Here is a 19,268-nt window from a genome sequence, read left to right as displayed (position 1 = left end):
GCAATAGGCAGGTAAAGAGCAGCTACCTCTCTAATCCCTTACTGAGTGTTCATGAGCTGAAAACTATGAAAAAGAGGCACAGCAGATATGCAGATAAGAAGTCTTAGCATTTGATTTCACTTTTCATTCAACTTCTGGATCCACTGAAGTTTACAGCTCCACAACAAGAGCTTTTAAATTAAGATGATTATGGGATTTTGCTTTTTTTTAAAAAAAATTACAACACCAACATAAAACTATTTGCATAAACCAGTTTTGAGTTTGTATTAGTCTCAGGTTTGATACATTCCTAGAATTACAAGGAAAATTTGGAGACAAACCATCCCACTGAATCCGTCAAGCAGAAATAATCCAAGGGCAGGGAAGAGGTAATGAATTTTTACTACCACAATAATCCCAACCCATAGGGGAAAAAATATCACAGACACAAATATAGAGTGAGATCCTACACAGTAATCATTTGGATTATACAGGGAAAAAATCTTTTCTTCTTCTTGCGGAGAGACAGGTATAGGAACACACCAAGAAAATAAGAGGTTAGCCCTGAGTTACAAAAGATGAGTGCTTAAGGCAGCAACACACTATGTATATCTACCTTGGAGTAATCCCCATCAAATACATTGGGGCTGACTTCTCAGTAACGATGCATAGGATTGCACTGTTTAAAACGAAGTTGAGAAAGCTAGCCAAAAAATAATAATGTGAGGAGGTTGAAGGGAAAGAGGAACAGAGAAAGGGGAGATAAGGGAAAAGCAAAGTATTAATTTAATTAATGCTTCATTTTATCTCAGCCAGCCTCAATAAACTTAAAGGAGTCGGGGTTTCCCAAAGATCTCACATTCAAGCCAAGGGCAATGGAAATTATTGACATCACAGATAGGATGGCTTATAGACACCATAAAGGAACCATATAGGAACCACAGAGCCTTCCTGTATCTCTCCGTTGAACTTCAAGCAGCCAAACCTCAGAACCTTATCCAACCATGTTAAAAATGGCAACCAATGCCCAACATTTTGAGGGAAGAAGCCACTCATGCTGAAGTGAAGGAACCATTTCTTCTTGACTTCAATAGTGCTAAAAGAGACGGTTGAGAGGTGATATGATAGCCCTCTTTAAGTATTTGAAGGGGTGTCATACTGAGGATGGGGCAAGCTTGTTTTCTGCTGCTCCAGAGAATAGGATATGGAACAATGGATGCAAGCTACAGGAAGAGATTCCAGCTCAACATTAGGAGGAACTTCCTGACAGTTAGAGCTGTTTGACAGTGGAACAAACTCCCTCGGAGAATTATGGAGTCTCCCTCTTTGGAGGTCTTTAAGCAGAGGCTTGATGGCCATCTCTCAGGGATGCTTTCATTGTGAGAGATCCTGCATGGCAGGTGATGGACTGGTCTCTTCCAACTCTATGATTCTTGCAGAAAGGACAAAAGGACACTCTTGCAAGGCCATCTTGCCATCATGCTCCTCACCCTTGACTTCGAACCCCAGAACAGAAAGGTTGAGAGTTGCCACAGGTTCAGCCCAAGTATATTGTGGGTTCACGTGTAGGGATGATGCTATCAACCATTCCTATAGCTGGAAGGCTTTGAGAACCTTCAGTCTCTTGCTAATGGGCCACAGGCTATGTCAACTAGCTCCTTACAAAAATTACTGGTTTTCAGGCTGATATGTGGTTGTGTAAGTTATCCACCCGTGGCCTCTACTGGTCTCTAGGGTCTTAGTCTTTAGGTAGCAAGTGGCAAGGATTCTGGAGATGCAACAGCCAACTCCTCTACTTAACTTACTTTCTTTTTGATAAAGGGACAACACAGACAAAGTGGATGAGATAGTTACTAAAATTGAGAAGGAATTTGAAATCAAAGCTGTACCAGCAACAGAGGATAATTTTTAAGATGCAGAAAATCTGTTTTATGTGACAAGTTAAGAAACCTGTTACTATGGCTGTCTTTGTGTCCTGGAGTTCCACTGACAAATGGACTGTTCTTTCTATGATAAGTTTTACCTATCCTCTCTACTGCACTTTTTGTATAAAAATTGCCTGACATGAGCCAGCTTGAAGTGGTGAGGTAGATGTTGGTAATGAATGGCTCTTTAAACTAAAATTGTACTGGGATAGGAAGTATGTTTAAAATCTAATAAGGAAGAAAAAGAGAGTGTGATGTCAGAAACACATTTGATGGTTTGAAAGCCCAGAAATCTGCTTCACTTAAAAAAAAAAAACCTCTGAAATCATGGGGGCAAGCAAAATTCTGTTTTTAAAATGGACTGTGCAATTTTCAGAATTCTACCAATGATGGTCAGCTGTGGATTAAATCATCCATAAGAAGATCCTCCCAACTTCATGTTCTCCGCCACTCCTAGGATTTACAAAATTCCATGGAATAGAAATCTAAGGAGGAGCAGATATGCGGTAGCAGACTATTCCAGTTCACTAATGCCACTGAACTTGGGCAAGCACCAAAAGAACCCATGGAAAAGGGGAGCAAGCTCTGATTACCCAAAGCCACTGTCAATATCCTGCTAATGTGGTCAGAACAGGAAATGACCAAAAGATGTCACATGGTAATGAATATGAGGAATAGCAGATACAACATGAAGTGTCAAAGGCAGCCATTTTGGACAGGAGGAGGATTTCCAGCAATGAAAGCAAATGTTTCTCATCCTTCAAAAAATATGACCATGGTGGAACAGCATTCCTGGGAAATGGTAGGGAGATGGCTTTTGGAAGATTCCCATTTCTACTTGCTTGTCTTCAAATACAGGTACATAAGTACCTGTACATGTACACACACACACACACACTTTCTCTCTCACATACACTCACATACACTCTGGAAGTCCATCTCAACATAATATGAACCATATTCTGTACAAGCCATCTCCTCTTCATTCCACAATACAGATATTCACATAATTCCTTAAAAGATGTTTGGTGCCAGAGGTTGGGCAGGGGAAGAGAGGGAAAGCAGGAAAAATGAGAAAAAAGAAAAGGATACCAGGACAGGGGGACACACACTATGTTTTGCTGGCAAAGAAAGCAATAATTTCTCACCCTGCACCGTTTGCTACAACATCCTGTTTCCATTCTGTCCATCTGCATACTCCAGTCTAATAACAATGTCTGTAATATCTTCTCTACCTCTTAATGCATGTCTTCAGACCTGGCAATCCTAAGCACCCCAATGATATCAGTCTATATGCCTGCCCCCCAACATAATACACCCTGAGCAGTGGGGGAGAGAGAACAATAGGAGACACAATCTCATGGGCCATACCCATCACCTCTCTGGAATTGAAACATATCCCACAGTTCCTGGGGTGTTATGATTTCTCTCCCGTGTGGTTCTGGAGATGCTGTAACAATATTGAGCTATTTCTAGACATCTTCCCAGGCTCAGAATGTGCAAAATATTTCCCCCTGTCCTGCTGTACATGGTGACGCGCCAACCCACCACCCATGTTGGAATTTTTCCCAAATTCAAGATGAAAGTAGGGCTCCAGCACATCTCCTGCATCTCGCTTCCTATCAGTCCCATGGTTCTTCAAGTGCTGTCGGGTGCCCGTTTCAGGGACATGGTTCCTCCTCTGCAAAAGGATGGCTGAGATCTCTGTGAAACTTTCCCCAAATTCCAGAGAACTCCCCTGGTCCCTCTCCTTGCCATGACTGCTTTTTCTTCGCAGCGTTTGCCATGAGCCCCTGGATTTCTCTGCTGTGTGTTCTGTCTGGTGGCGAATCAGAGCCAGCCTTTCCGGGAAGCCCCTCCCACAGTCAGGACATTTCAGCAACCGTTCCTTCCTATGGTCGATTTGGTGGTGGGACAAGCCAGTAGCATCTGCAAAACTCTGCTTGCAGTTGTGACATTTGTAGGGATTGGGGCTGGGGTGCCGGATGAGGGCAGCCATTTCAGTGGAAGCTGGAGTAGGCCGCTCCCCAGGAGGGGTTATTTTATGAGGTGGAGTGACAGGAGAGATTTCTTGCAATGGACTCACTCCCTGGTGATCTGAGCCAGGCTTCTCTTCAATGTGAGTTTGCTTCTGGGAGGCAAGAATGCAGCTGTCCTTGAGAAGCCCAGACAAGGGTGCTTTCTCTTCAGCAGGGCTTCTCTGAGGTGCACTACCAAGAGCCTTGTCTTCTGCAGGGATTCCTTGCTGTGCAGTAAGACTTGATTGGCTCTGAAATGGCTGGCCCTCCAGTGACATGCTCTGACAGGAGCTAGGGACTGAATTTTCAGTGCAGGGTTCACCATTGGGGAAGATTTTTTGAGGTGCAAGAAGACATTTATTGGGAAACCTCCCCATGTGATTCTTCTGAGAAAAATCTGAGTCAATGTTAAAAGATCCTACAGGTTCAAGACATCCATCCATACTGTCCTTCTTGGGGCTGCTCTGGTGACATTTCAGGGTTGTAGTGCCCATAAGGTTTTGCCGGCACTGCACACCTCGTTGTACTCTCTTACCAGTGTGTTCTTTCTGGTGTCGAGTGAGAGCTAGGATGCCACCAAAACTTTGCTCACACTCTGAGCATTTGTAAAGTTTCTCCTGCAAATGGATGAGCTGGTGGTGGTGGAGAGCTGTGTGTTTAGTAAAGGACAGCCCACATTCAGAGCAACAGTGGAGTCTGCCATGACTCTGGCAGTGATCCGCCAGTGCCAAACGATCCTGGCAGCTCTCTCCACATTCCAGACAGACACAAGCTTGTGTTTCCTGATGCTCCACCAGAACAGCCCCAACTGCAAAACTTTCCAGGGAATCACTACATACAAGATCCTTACAAGATTTCTGGTCAAACCTAAGCTTTGGGTTCCCCTTAAAGCACTTCCCGCTCTTGTTGTGCAGAACACGTGCTTTACTCTTGACACAATTCCCTTCAAATGTCCTGCGGTTCAGCAGTGAGTGGGTTTCCTCATGGTGTGCCAAGGTCAAGCTATCCTTGAAATTCTGGCCACATATGCCACAGATCAATGATTCATGATTCTCCTGATGGCAGGCCAAGGCATGGGCATCACCAAAACTTCTCCCACACTCAGTACAGATATAGGATGTATGGCTTTCTCGGTGGTGCACTAACCCTGCACTGTCTTGGAAGGTCTGCCCACAAAGGTTACAGAGGTGGACACCATGGATCTCCTGATGCTGACCCAGTGTAGCAACATCTTTGCAGTCCAGCCCACATATGGCACAGGTTACACTGCTCTCTTGACAAAGTGCCAGCACATGGCCATCCTCACCACTCTTCTCACATATGTCACTCTCTGACTCTTTAGATTCTCTTTTTCGCGCGCTACATTTCTCTTTCTCCTCCTGCTGGTGGCGCTGCAGTTCCTCCTCCTGAGCAAAACGCCGCCCACAGCCGTGGCAGACATGGGGCCGTTCCTCCATGTGGATGCGCTGGTGGGTAATGAGGTTGGAGCTCTGGGAGAAGCGTCGGCCACACTCCTCGCAGTGGTATGGCCGCTCACCAGTGTGCGTCCGGCGGTGCTGAGTGAGGTGTGAGCTGCGAACGAAGGCCTTGCCACAGTCAAGGCATGCATAGGGCTTTTCACCTGTGTGGATACGCTGATGGCGAATGAGAGTGGAGCTCATGCCAAAGCACTTGCCACAGTCAGCACATCGATAGGGCTTCTCACCCCGGTGAATGCGGGAATGGAGGGTGAGGTTGGAGGCCAAAGAGAAGCTCTGGCCACACTCAGTGCAGGCATATGGGCGGCTCTCACTGTGGCATCGCCGGTGCCGCTCCAGGGCCGAGCTTAGTCCAAAGGTTTTGCCACAGTCGCCGCAGCGGTAAGGCTCAACCCCCATGTGGAGCCGCTGGTGCTTGACTAGAGTAGCCCCATGGCCAAAGCGTTTGCCACACTCCTGGCACTGGTAGGGCTTCTCCCCCGAGTGGGTGCGCTGGTGTTGGATGAGCTCAGAGCTTTGGATGAAGGTCTTGCCACAGTCGTTGCACCGGAAGGGCTTCTCCCCAGCATGGATCTTCCGGTGCTTGACCAGGTTGGCACTCTGGGTGAACCCCTTCCCACACTCTTCGCACTTGAAGGGGCGCTCGCCTGTGTGGGTGATCTGGTGCTGGATGAGGTCTGAGGAGCGATAGAAACTTTTGGGGCACTCTGGGCAGTGGTAAGGCTTCTCACCAGTGTGGCTGCGCTGGTGCTTTATGAGGTTGGTGCTCTGGGAGAAGGCCTTGCCGCACTCCCGGCAGACGTAGGGCTTCTCGCCCGTGTGGGTGCGCTGGTGCTGAGCCAAGTTGGAACTCCAGGAAAAGGCCTTGCCACAGTCACCGCAGACGTAGGGCTTCTCCCCTGTGTGGGTCCGCCGGTGCTGGACCAGGTGGGAACTCTGCGTGAAGGACTTGCCACAGTCAGTGCAGGTGTTGGGGCGCTCCCCAGTGTGGATGCGCCTGTGGCGCACCAGCTTGGACCATTGGCTGAAGGCCTTCCCACACTCACTGCAGGGGTAAGGGCGCTCTCCCTTTCCACGGGGTGGAGGTGTTGAAGTGGCCACTGGCAAGCCCTGCTTCCCAAGATGGCTTCGGGGCTCAATATATAAGACACCCATTTCCTCTTCCTCCTCCTCCTCCTCCTCCTCTTCGTCCTTCAAGGGTTCTGCCATCTCACCATCATCTGACAAGGAAAGAGAAAGAATGAATCAGGGAAGAGACTGGGATGTACTTACAGTGAGCCCTTCTCTTACGTGAGGGATCCGTTCAGGGACCCCCCCCCCCAAGTAAGAAAAAAATGTGTAAGCTCAAGCCCCATTTGAAGTAAGGGGCTCGTGCCCACTGTATTTATTTGTACATTTACTTAGTTAATACAGTCAGCCCCCTATATCCACTGATTTTTTTATACATGGATTGCAGGATGCTGGGATATACAATTTACAGCAGTTAAATGCATCAGACTTCTATTAAAAACAAAGCCAAAAGAAAAAATGACTTATGAAGGAGTAGCAATAGCAACAGAATTTACATTTCTATTCCACTTAATAGTGAACTCAGCACTCTCTATGTGGTTTACAATCTGTAAACCAATTGTCCCCAACAAGTTGGGTACTCATTTTACCGACCTACGGAAGGATGGAAGATTGAGTGGACCTTGGAACCCTGGGATCAAACTCACAATGTTGTGGCTGCAGGACGGGCATTTAACCACCGCTCCACAAGGGCTCCTTCTATAAGTAACTAACAGGACGTCAGTCATTATGTATGGGAGAAGATTCCATTAAGTATATGACACTGACTTCTGCCAAGTCACACTAGGGTTAATCTAGCCCAGGATTATCCATGCCAATTGTGTAGCGCTTCAACATAGTTGATATCAGGGGGTCCCCTCCAGTAAGGTCAGGAAACTTCACTTCCAGCATTCCTTTGCTGGGGGGACCCTGATTCTACACTATTTTCAGCATCCAGTCAATCACTAGATAAGGAGGAAGGGACAGATATCTCCACTTCCAAACCAGACTAGTTAGTGAACTGGGGGGAGAGGGATTTATCTTCTGCACATTCAAGACTCCCTTCCATGTAGTACTATTACAACTCCTCCTAGATTCATCCATCTGCAAACTGATTAACCTAGAATTCTATGAAAAGCAATGAAGTTAGAGGTCACGAGGAAACAGAAAGAAACAACTAGAAATGAAGGAAGCTGCATTAGGAAGGGAAATGTTATCACATGTTATGGCCGGAATGTGACATTTTGTAGTTTAACAAACAAGGTGGAAGGAGATTTGTTGGGGGGGGGGGGGAAATCTTCATCTTTAAGGGGGAAAATGAGCTGAAGTTGTTCTGGTTATGAATGAGAGGAAGGAAGGTGTGGATCTTCCACCCCTTTGTTTCAAGACAAGTCTGTCCACTTCCATATTTCCCACCTGCATGGGTGACTCTCGGTGTCTTTTCTTCCTCCAAAACTTCAAGACCATCAGGGGCACATGCCTTCATTCCTGGGATTTGGGAGCCAGCAGGAGGAGTATTTTCTGGGTGATCTGAGAACACAGCATTAAGAACAGAAAAGTGAACCAAGGCATCAGAACACTCTGGGCTCTAACACTGTTTGGGTTGTCAAGCTACAAGCTGTATAAAAATATTTCATTTTGGCCTTGTTTACATGGGCCTTTTAGTATGTCCTGACGATGTACTAGGGTTGCCCGGGAGCGTAGTTTTTAGACGCTCCCTAACCCTAGTACATCGCCAGGACGTCAAAATGGCGGCACCCTGTCTACATGGGCATTGCCATTTTGATGTGACAGACACCTAGCATTCACACATCCCGGCGCGCTTGTGATGTCGCAAGTGCGCCATTGGCGCATTGCAGCATCACAAACGCGGCACATAAAGAACCCGTCTTTTAAGGGTTCTTTTTGCTCCGCGGGGAAGCCCCACGGTCTGAAGACTGCGGCTTCCCCGTGGAGCAAACTAGGGCGGCGGGAGACCGATCGCTTTGGGCAGTCTGTTTCCCACCTTTGTATTCTAGGGATCTTTGTGGTTCTTCAGTTTAGGAGGAGATTCATAATGGTTAACAAACCTTTCTGAAAGATGCTACTGATTATCACTATCACTACTTCCGTAATATATAGCTGCAAGCCCACAGAGAACATGGTCCAGGTAGAGGGGGGAGCAGGTTACAGGCCCATTTGGTGTCTTGCATGAACTAAATCTGAGATATATGCAACAAATACAGGACATCTGCAACCTAAGCAAACGATAGAGGTTCAGAACAGGACTTCATCTCCAGTGCAATGGTTTCAACCTTCGTTAATCCAGAAGTTTCAACTTCCAGAGATGTCAGAGATGCTAGGAGTTCAGATGTAAAACATTAAATGGACCAAAGGCTGAGGGCCACTGCTCCAGTTGGTCAATACACATGAAAGGAATCCCTGAAGCAAGAGAGTTGGGAAAATGATTAATCTTTATTAATTTTTTGTATATGTCTCCATATAACAGGTCCTTATACCAGCAATGACTTGGACCCAAGGCTGGTGAGTACAGGAGAAGATTTTGCTGTTTTGCTGTCAACCACTCTCTCCACTAGATGTCACTCCCCCTTAGAGATTGGCAGACAATCATGAGGCCCTGGTTTACAGAACCAATCCTCTCTTTAATTTTTTTTAATTAAATTTTAATCTTTTTAAATGTAAAAAAATAATTTTTAATCCTCTCTTTAAACATTTACTCATCAGATATTCTAATCCAACTTTCCCTCACCAGAAAGAGCTTCAGATATTTCTGGACTACCACTTTCATATCACTGACCAACCACTTGCCATGCTATCTGAGGCTAATGGGAGTTACAGATCAAAACATTTGGTGGTTAGCATGTTCTTACACATATGTAAGACTTTATAGCAGGAATCATGCAGCCTACCAGCTGCTATTAGACTGCACCTCCTAGCAGCCCTAGCAAGCATCGCTCATGATGAGAACACTGGGAGCTGCAGTCCAGCAACATCTGAAAAGGCAAACTGTTCCCAACCCTGCTCTACAGCACACCAACATGAAACTTAAGGATTTCCTTTTAGTCCATAAAGACCTAAATACCATGGGACCAGGTTATCTAGGACACCACCTTCTCTTCTACAGATCCAAGACCATGGGACCAGATTATCTCTTCTATAGAGCCCTCTCGTTGCTGAGGTCATCTGAAGAAGCCACCCAGGTGGTGCCACATGCTCCTGAAGTCTTTTCCACAAGGCATTTACCAAAGGTGGTCCTTGCCAAGTGGACTCCTCTTTCTTTGGATACCATTTATGCTCTGACAATCCTTAGTACATAATTGTGTCAGTCTAAAATAGATGGAAACATACCAGGTTTAAAACAACCAATATCACATGTCTTTGCAATCACACAACTGCGGCTGCTACTGCCATTGCACTCCCTTCCTGACTCTCCCTTAACCCCACCAATCTGCCCTATGCCCTACTGAGTATCCCTTTGGGGTTTATTTTAATTTCTTTTTATTTTAACTTTTTCATGCAACTTTGGAGCTCTGCTACTGCAATGTACGTTTTAAAAATAGGTGAAAAGACATTGGGGGGGGGGGAGATAAAGGCAACCAGCCTGCTTGGGAATAGGACAGGAAGAGGAGCATGTGACACCACGACTGCCAATATCGCAACTGCCCAATAGCAGCATTTTGCACCTGGGGACTTGTGTGATTGGGAGGTCATTGATGAGTTTCCACCAGTCATGAAAAGGGACATCCTAACCAGACTTCAGGGACACAGCAGCTAAGTATTTCCAAAGACATTTTTTCCCAGTTCTAGTTGCAGCTTAAATGCCGCATGTAGTAATCTCCTTATTTTTGGAACATTTTCAAGGCACACTTATTTTCTGCAAGTCTTCTGGGCACAGCTGAGCCTAAAAGCTAAACAAAAATATACAGCGAGCTATGGACATACCCAATGTGGCATCAGTTTCCAAATTCTCCTGCATGGCTTCTTCCCTGTGCCAGCTCTCTGGACCTGTAGTCTATAGTACTTCAGGTGGCAGGATCAACATCATCTGAAACAAAGAAAGAGCCTCACTCTTGGGTAGCAAAATGGTCCCTCCAGTTGAAGCAGGGTTGGAATAGCAGTTTACCTAGATGAAGAATGCCATGCTGAGTTTCTAAAGCAGGGTTGGGCAACTGTGGGAGGCTAGGGGGTTACACACCCTCACCACACCTTCAAAAACAAAAACAAAAATAAATTGTTGCCCACAAATGCCCTCAAGGGGACATGGTGGCATTCTCAACACGTTTTTGGTCCTTCCTGGGGCTCTAGAGGGCACTTTAGGGCATTTAGATGCAAAAATAAAATCACAAAAAAACTGTTTTGACATCATGGCAGTCCAGTGGTCCACCAAATGTGGTGGAAATGTTCTCCATATCCCCTAAAGGTTATTTTTGGACATTCTGCAGTCAAAAACATTTGACCTCTAGGAGGCCTTGAGGCTACAAAAACAGTTCATGAGGGCATCATGCAACCCACAGCCCACACTTTGCCCACTCCTGTTCTAAAACGACACCTGCTTTGATTAGTGGACAAATAATGATTTATCCAAATACTTCTCTTATCATCATGCTTTGGTCCTAGCCAAGCCAGATAGCAAGGTGGCAATGTCCCAAGAGGAAGCATTTAGCTGTGACTACCTAGTAATTAACCATCCATAGAGACAGGGTTGGATTATTACTGGTTAAAGTGCTGAACTTGCTCCACAACCTTCACACAAGCCAGGGGCCCAGTGCTTTATGTGGGGGAAGTTACTTGTTTCCTCTTTTTCCCCAGCCACTTTCTGGATCTCTGTATGTTTCTGTTATGACCACAACATTTTGTGTCCTATTTGAGTAGTTTAGGGAGAAAATGCACGGGATCAGGCTGGTGTGTGTGTGTGTGTGTGTGTGTGTGTGTGTGTGTCTGCTTTCAAATTGCCTGTTGACTTACAGTAACTTCATAACTTTCATAGGGTTTTCTTAAGCAAGGAACACTGCAAGGTGGTTTTGCCATTTCCTTCCTTTGAATTACAGCCTACAGCCAGGCTGTTAATCTCACCAAATTGCAAGGCTGAACACTCTCAAAACTGTTGCCATCTGTTCTATTCTGATCTGGAACTGGACATAGCTCCAGGACTCCACAAAACTTCATTCGGTGCCAAAAACATTGCTGCTATAAGATAAGCTTTGTTTGTTGTTGTTATTTGCCGCCAAGTTGACTTCAATTTATGGCGACCCTGCAAATGAGAGATCTCCAAGATTCCTGGTCATCAGCTACCTTCCTCAGGTCTTGAACTGTTGGCCCTCATCCCCTTCCCCTTCTCCTTTTGTGTTGTGTCTTTTTAGATTGTAAGCCTTAGGGCAGGGAACCGTCCAATTAAAAAGATTGTATGTTCAGCGCTGTGTAAATTTACAGCGCTTTATAAATAAAGGTTAATAATAATAATAATAATAATAATAATAATAATAATAATTGAAAACTTAGGGCTTCGGCTTCCTTGATTGACAGGTGTCAATCCACCTGTAATATTATCTTCCTCTTTTCCTACACCCTTCTATGTTTCCCAGCATTATCGTGTTTTCCAACAAGTGATCTCACAATATGTCCCAAGTATAACAGTCTCAGTTGTAGTCATCTTCACTTCTAGTAAGAGTTCTGGCTTGATTTGGTCTAAAACCCACAGGTTTGTCTTTTGAGCTGTCCATGGTATCTATACAACTTTTCTCCAACACCACATTTCAGATGAGTCATTTCCCTTAATTCAGCTTTCTGTTCAAGTTTCACAACCATACATACAAATCAGAAGCACTATGGCCTGAGTGATTCTTAGTTCTTACTTTGGTATTTAATGATAAGTTTTATTAGGAGTAAATGATCACAATAATAATTTAAAAAGAGTAAATGATCCAGCAGATGATATACAGCAGGGAAGCATCCCAGCCCTTTCGCTAATGGTATCCAGGAACCCCGCACTGCCAATGGGAAAACTGGGCCCCTAACAACAAATGCTACCTTGACTATGCCTGGCTGGCAAGCTAAATCTGCACAGCTGGACTGGTGTGCATTCCCTCGGGACAAGTCTAATGGTACTCACAAGGGTTATATCGTGTAGAAGCAAACAAAGAAACCAGTGTGCAAACATGATCCATCTCACTCCCCAACAGCTATGAGAATGGTGCAAGCTGGTTAGTATAAGAGGAAAGTTAATTTACCCCAGCCCATTCACAGCCTTTGTATCTTTTCCCAGCCTCAAACTGCCAAGGTACCATGAAGTGCTTCTTCTCCTCTCCTACATAACTGTACTGCCAGATGCAAGGCCAACCTTAAGCATCTTGAACCTCTGGGAGAAACAGTCAAATGTCTCCTACCACTTTGACACCAGACAGAAACAGTTCAAAGAATCATACACTCTTAGAGCTGAAAGGGTCCACAAGGCTATCTACTCCAATACCTGCCATGCAGGAAAAATACAAGTGTGGCACTCCTGAAAGAGACTCAGCCAATCTATGTTTAAAGACCTCCAAAGATGAAGAGCCCACCACCTCTAAGGCAATCTATTCCACTGTCAAACAGCTCTTCCAGTAAAAACAAAAGTTCATCCCAATGTGTAGGTAGGATCTCTGTTCTTGTAATTTGAACCCATTGGTTTGTGGCATAATCTCTAGTGCAGCAGACAAGCTTTCTCCATTTTCTATATAACATCCCTTTAGATAATTAAAGAAAGCTATCATGTCACCTCTCAATCTTCTCTTCTCCAAACTAAACATATACCCTCAAACATTCCTCATAAGGCTTGGTTTCCAGACTCTTTCAAGCTGCTTTAACTCCTGAATTGTTTTCAAACTAGTACAGAAACCCAAGCAGGAGTGTATGTGTGTGTGGGGGGGGGGGGGGTCAATTTTAAGTTTATCTACTGCTCCCACAAAATCACAGTGCCCTATGTGAGGAATGAAAGGAATACTACTGTGATGGAGCTGAAACTAAACCCATCAAGAGAGCTCTATGCATCGCACCATCCAGACTTGGAAAGATTACTGATGAAAGTTAAAGAAGAAAATGCAAAAGTCAGGCTACAGTTGAATATACAAGAAAACAAACATAAATAAATGACCATAGGGGATTTACATAACTTTAAAGAGGGTAATGAAGACACTGAAATAGCTCAAGATATTCTACACCTTGGTTCAGTCATTCATCAAAATGGGGATTGGAGTCAAGAAATAAAAAGAAGACTAAGACGGGCAGCTATGAAGTATAATAATGTATCACTGAATACCAAAGTCAAGATTCTCCATGCCAAATTTCTAATTTCTGTTTGTGGTTCTAATTTCTTTCTTCACCTGGACAGTGAAGAAAGCTGATAGGAAGAGACTCAACTCATCTGAAATGTGATGAGGACAAGAGTTCTATATATGCCACAGGTCTCTAAAAAGAGAAAGGAATGGGTCCAAGAGCAAATCAGGCCTGCACTCTCATTAAAAGCCAAGATGACTAAACTGAGGCTGTCATACTTTGGACATATCATGACATAACATGAGATAACATAACGTTGGAAAAGACAATAACACTTGGTAAAATGGAAGGGAGTCAGAAAAGAAGAAGACAGCAGTACGGGTGGATTCACTCATTCAAAGCAACAAGTTTACACAACCTGAGCCCTTAGTTCAAGCTGCAGTGTAAATGGAAAATCATGAAGGACTCGGACAATGTTCTTGTTTTATCAAATTCATACATCTAAAGAGCAGATCCTGATTTTACATTTGTCTACTATAGTCTACCACTAAACTCAGTTTTTGCAGCCAGGATCTATTGAGCTGCCAACTGCAGGGAGCCAAGTCCAGATACAAAGTCCTCCTCCTGTGATTTCTTCATGCCTGGAAGCAACATACACACCTAACTGATGCTATCTTTGTAACTTGGATGTGTTGGGGCCCTGACACAATTTGCGGGGGTGGAGGGTGCAGAGAGAGATAAAAGATTTGTCACGATAGCAGGTAAACACCTGTTAGATATGTGCGCAAATATTTTTTCGTCTTTTGTGTTTTATACTTTTGTTTAAGTGTATGTGAAAATTAATTTAAAATATTCATTTTTTTAAAAAAAGCAAGCAGGTATACTCCAAAAGGATAACAAATATCATGGTGTAAGAAGCTGCCTTGCTACTCTTTATCCAACTGGTCACCCTCGATATTTATTTGGACAACAAGTATCATTAGTCCCATCTGCATCACCAATGGTCAAGGATGATAGGAAATGAAGTCCCCAGCATTCAGTGGCAGGATAATAGCTTGCCTTTTCATCTGAGCAGTAAGACCTCTGAATGAGACCTTCCCAATCCTGCTATTCCACATGTTTTCCTACTATTGTAGTCCTTCTATCATCTTTTTGAACTCCTATACATCTTTTGCAACTGAGAGTGCCAGCAAGCACATCTCCTCCATGCAAAATACATGTGCTGCCATTAGACTATGATCTCTATGCTCTTGCACAAGACCAACAGTAGTAGTGCCCCAAGACTTTTGGAAGACACCTTTGGGATAAGAAAGGAAGAGAGAGAAGAGGTGCATATGAAGAGCTAAGTAGTATTAGTTCTATCATCCTTCATAGAACATCAAGTGAAAAAAACAAGACCTTGTCCCAAAGAGACTACAATCTAAAATGGATCAAAAGATTAAATGCGCAGTATGGGAAGAGGAGGGAAGACCATGTTGGATTCACATCTAAGCTACTGCAAAAGTTGTATCCCATTTTTGATAGGAATTTCCTCCAGCCTTAGCAGCCCTCCCTCCACCCATTTCTCTTGCCCTCCCCAAAAATACACACATGCAATCAATTTTGCAGCAATAAATTCAGAATAAATGGGAGACCTGTATTTAGCTGCAGAGTTTGAATCACTAACACAAGATATAAGCAGTGTTATTTCTCTCAGCTATGGCTGCATCTGCAGAGCAGAAATAATCTAGTCTGACGGCACTTTAATTTCCATGGTACAGTGCTATGGAGTTCTGGGATTTGTAATTTGTTGTGGTGCCAGAGCGCTCCAACAGAGAAGGCTAAATGTCTCGCAAAAGCACAATTCCTAGAATTTAATAGCACTGAACCATGGCAGTTAGTGATGCTGAACTGATTTATTTCTGTATTGCAGATGCAGCCTATGATCCTTGATAGGTAGAGGTGTAAACCCACGTCTTAGCCTAAAAACTTTATGGAAGTTTACTTAGGATTAAGCCCAGTAGGCTGGGCTTTGGAGGAAACAGGGATATGGTTTGAGCATCAGACTACAACTCTGAGAGCAGGGTTCAAATACTTCCTGGAACATAAAGCTGTGCTTTAGAGGAATCAGGATAAGACCACTTTGCATATAATCTTGGCTGTGAGCGTGACACAAGGTTTAAAACATAATTGATGTCAAACAATCTGGAATTATAAACCTTTCTAAGTGCTGGAGAAACCACCACTTTTTCATTTTATTTCTTTTTTTAATGACAGGGGGTCGGACTAGATGACCCATGAGGTCGCTTCCAACTCTGTGATTTATGCTACTATGTAAAATCCTTATTTATTTACTCAGTGATTTATTTCATTGTAAGCCACTTTTCTCCTGGAATGGGGCCCAAGGTGGCTAACAAATAAAAGCAATTTAAAAGACTTTACAACAAAAGTTTTAAAAGCAATTCAAAGCATCGAGCAAAAACAGGATACATACATTACTGTTGAACTTGATGGCCCTTAAGGTTGCTTCCAACTTTTAAGATTCTGTGATTAAAAACTACAAGTTGATGTTGTTTTTAACAACCCTCAAGTCAATCTCGACCCATGGATAAGAGGTCTCCAAGACCCCCTATCATCCACTGTTCTGCTTAGGTCCAGCAAAGTCATACCCATGACCTCCTTAATAGAGTCCCTCCATCTAGTATGCAGCCTTCCTCCCTTTCTACATCCCTACACCTTTCCCAGCATTATTGTTTTTTCTAGTGATCCATGTCTTCTCCTGATGTGGCCAAAGTACAATAGCCTCAATTTGATCATCTTAGCTTCCAAGGAGTGTTCTGGCTTGATCTGTTAAAGGACCCATTTGTTTGTCTTTTTGGCTGTGCATGGCATCCTCAGCTCTCTTCTCCAGCAGCACATCTCAAACGAATTGATTTTCCTCCTATCTCATTTCTTAATTGTCCAGCTGTCACACCCATGCATGCACCTGCGGAAGTAGACTTAAGTCCGCGAAAGCTCATGCTGCCAACTTCTTTCTTTCAGTTAGTCTCAAAGGTGCTACCAGATCTCTCTACATACTGATTCTACAGACTAACACAGCTATATCTTTGAACCCATACATGATAACAGGAAATACAAAGCCTTGTACGGTTCTAATTTTTTGTGCTCAGTTTTTTATCTTTGCATTTTAGAATCTTTTCCAGTTCTTTCGCAGGCGCTCTTCCCATTCTTCATCTTCTGCTGATTTCTTGACTGCTGTCTCCTTTCTGATCAATGTTTGAGCCAAAGTACGGGAAATCTTCAGCTATTTCAATTTCTTCATGGTCTTGGTTGAATTTATGTAGGTTCTCTGTGGCCATTATTTTTGTTTTCTTTATCCTCAACAGCAAGCCTGCCTTTGCACTTCCTTCCCACAACTACAACAGACACTACTAAAATACACACACACACACACACACAAACAGATATATATATATATATATATATATATATATATATATATAAAACAAGCAAACACCCCATAGGAAAATGCCATCCCACGATTATGGTATTAAAATTCCAGCCCATGGTTATTATAACTGTTTTAATATATAATAAATACATAATAATATACATAATATATAATATAATATAATATAATAATATATAATTGACAGTTATTTTAACTGTTTTAATATATAATATATATATTAATATATATATTATATATTATTATAAAAACAATTAAAATAACCCAGTTTATATATATATATATATATATATAATATTTATCTATTATATTATATGTACTTATTACATATATATATATGTCTGTGTAATATTATATATAACGTATTTTATATTATATTATATGTTACAGATAGATAGATAACATATTTAATATATAATAAAATAACTAGGTTATTTTAATTGTTTTTTATTATTTTTAAGGTGTTTTTAATCTTGTGAGCCACCTTGGGTCCCTTTTTGGGGAGAAAGGCGGCAAAAAAATGAAACAAAATAAGAATGCATAATGTAGAGCACCATTTCTCATCCACAAAAGGGCCAACCCAGCCCATCTTTTGTTTGCAAACCAACCAACAACCAGACTTTAATAACAACAACAGTAATAATAATAGCAACCCAGACAGCCCTCTTTTGTCTGCAAAATGCAAAAACATACTGACCACATGCTCCCATTTGTTTCCCAGCTCTGGCTGCTGCTCCAGTGCCCTTTGCAGCTGCCCCAGGCTCAAAAGCTGGTGGCTCCAGAGAGAGCCACTGCTGGGGGGCACTGCCCTTGCAGCCCATAGAGGCAAAGGGGCTGCCCCCAGGCTCCTTTGACACCTCCAGCTCAGAGGCAGCAGGAGGCTGGGAGGAAGTGGCCTCTTGCACAGCTCCCCTCTTCCGCTGCTGCTGGCAAAAGAAAGGAGAGCAGCAGCAGCAGGAGGAGGAAGCCCGGCTCTTTCCCTCTCTCTTTCTTTCTCTATGGTGCTTAACCATTTCACTTCTAGAGAGGAGGCACTGGAACACATGGCAGGACTTCCCCATAAGGAGACATTGCAGAATATTTGCCCCTAGGGACACATAGGGGAATATTTGCTCTTAGGGAGACATTGGGGAATATCTGTCTATAGGGATACACTGGTCTCCAGACTTGCAGCCCACCGTTCAAATCCCTTATCCAAAACGCTTGGGGGAAGAAGTGTTTCAAATATCTGACTTTTTTCAGATTGTCTGTTATAGCTATTCTATTAAGAAATAACCATGGTCCCCAGATATTTCCAAGCCCTGGGAGATCCTGTGATTCTAACAGCAGATGAGGCAAAGGATGTGGGTGGGTTCTGCAAAACTCACCAGAATCCCTGAGAGGCACACTCTCTCGGCCTCAGAAAGGCAAGGGCAACATCTGTGATAGGATCACCATAAGTTAGAATCAATAACAAGGCGCCCTGAATCCCATTGTGGGAGAAAGGCAGGATAGAAATTCTTAATTATAGCTATTCTATTAAACAATGGACCCGAACAGACAGACCAAAATAAAGCTGCTTCGGGTGACTTTAGAGGTATGCTGTTTAAATGACACACACATCTTAAGAGGCCAGAAGCTGCGCTAAAGCTGCACTCCAGTCTTTAGATCTGGAGCGTGGCTTTGGCACAGCTTCCGGCCTCTAAGGACTCATGCATCATTTAAACAGCATACCTCCAAAGTGACCCAAAGCAGCTTTATTTTGGCCTGTCTGTTCAGACCCAATGATTCCCTATTGGCTTTTGCATGAGGTCTCCCTCTCCTTCTACATCCTTCCAACTTTCCTAGCATCTATGTCCTTTCTAACAATTCATTTTTCCTTGTGATGTGGCCAAAATACGACAGCCTCCCTTTAGTCATCCTGGCTTCCAAGCAGAATTTGGGCTTAATCTGTTTGAGAACCCATTTGTTTGTCTTCCTGGCTGTCCCTGGTGTCTTCAGCACTCTTCTGCAGCACTCTTCAAAGGAATCTTGTAGCACCTTTGAGACTTTCGGGCTGTGAGGCTTTAGCGTGGTCTTCGAGACTGACTGCATCTTTATTAAGAAATAAAGAAATTAAGAAGTGAGAAATAGAAAGAAGAAAGAG

The 19,268-nt window shown here is 43.5% G+C and overlaps 1 protein-coding gene across 1 annotated transcript; it reads right to left on the bottom strand.

Annotated features, from left to right (window-relative positions):
* Positions 1-239: 239 nt before the first annotated feature.
* On the bottom strand, positions 240-18,049 carry LOC149303874 (uncharacterized). The gene is made up of 4 exons (XM_089480955.1): positions 17,841-18,049; positions 10,390-10,492; positions 7,864-7,977; positions 240-6,620 (listed from the first exon to the last, which is right to left on the bottom strand). Exons 2-4 carry the CDS (start codon positions 10,421-10,423, stop codon positions 3,322-3,324), a joined length of 3,447 nt encoding a protein of 1,148 aa, XP_089337081.1. The 5' UTR covers positions 10,424-10,492; positions 17,841-18,049; the 3' UTR covers positions 240-3,321.
* Positions 18,050-19,268: the final 1,219 nt, after the last annotated feature.

Source organism: Sceloporus occidentalis, unplaced genomic scaffold (genome assembly GCF_023333645.1).
Source record: "Sceloporus occidentalis isolate IW3139 unplaced genomic scaffold, rSceOcc1.0.p SCAF_14, whole genome shotgun sequence".
NCBI classification, from domain to species: Eukaryota; Metazoa; Chordata; class Lepidosauria; order Squamata; family Phrynosomatidae; genus Sceloporus; species Sceloporus occidentalis.
Note: the sequence above shows the minus strand (reverse complement) of the source record. Positions and strands in the feature narration are given on the sequence as shown.

Coding starts and splice junctions, on each gene's coding strand:
- LOC149303874 (XM_089480955.1), bottom strand. CDS start 10,423: ATGCAGGAGAATTTGGAAACTGATGCCACATTGG. Junction 7,978..10,389: donor GGAAACTGATGCCACATTGG/GTATGTCCATAG, acceptor CTGTGTTCTCAG/ATCACCCAGAAAATACTCCT. Junction 6,621..7,863: donor ACCGAGAGTCACCCATGCAG/GTGGGAAATATG, acceptor TTTCCTTGTCAG/ATGATGGTGAGATGGCAGAA.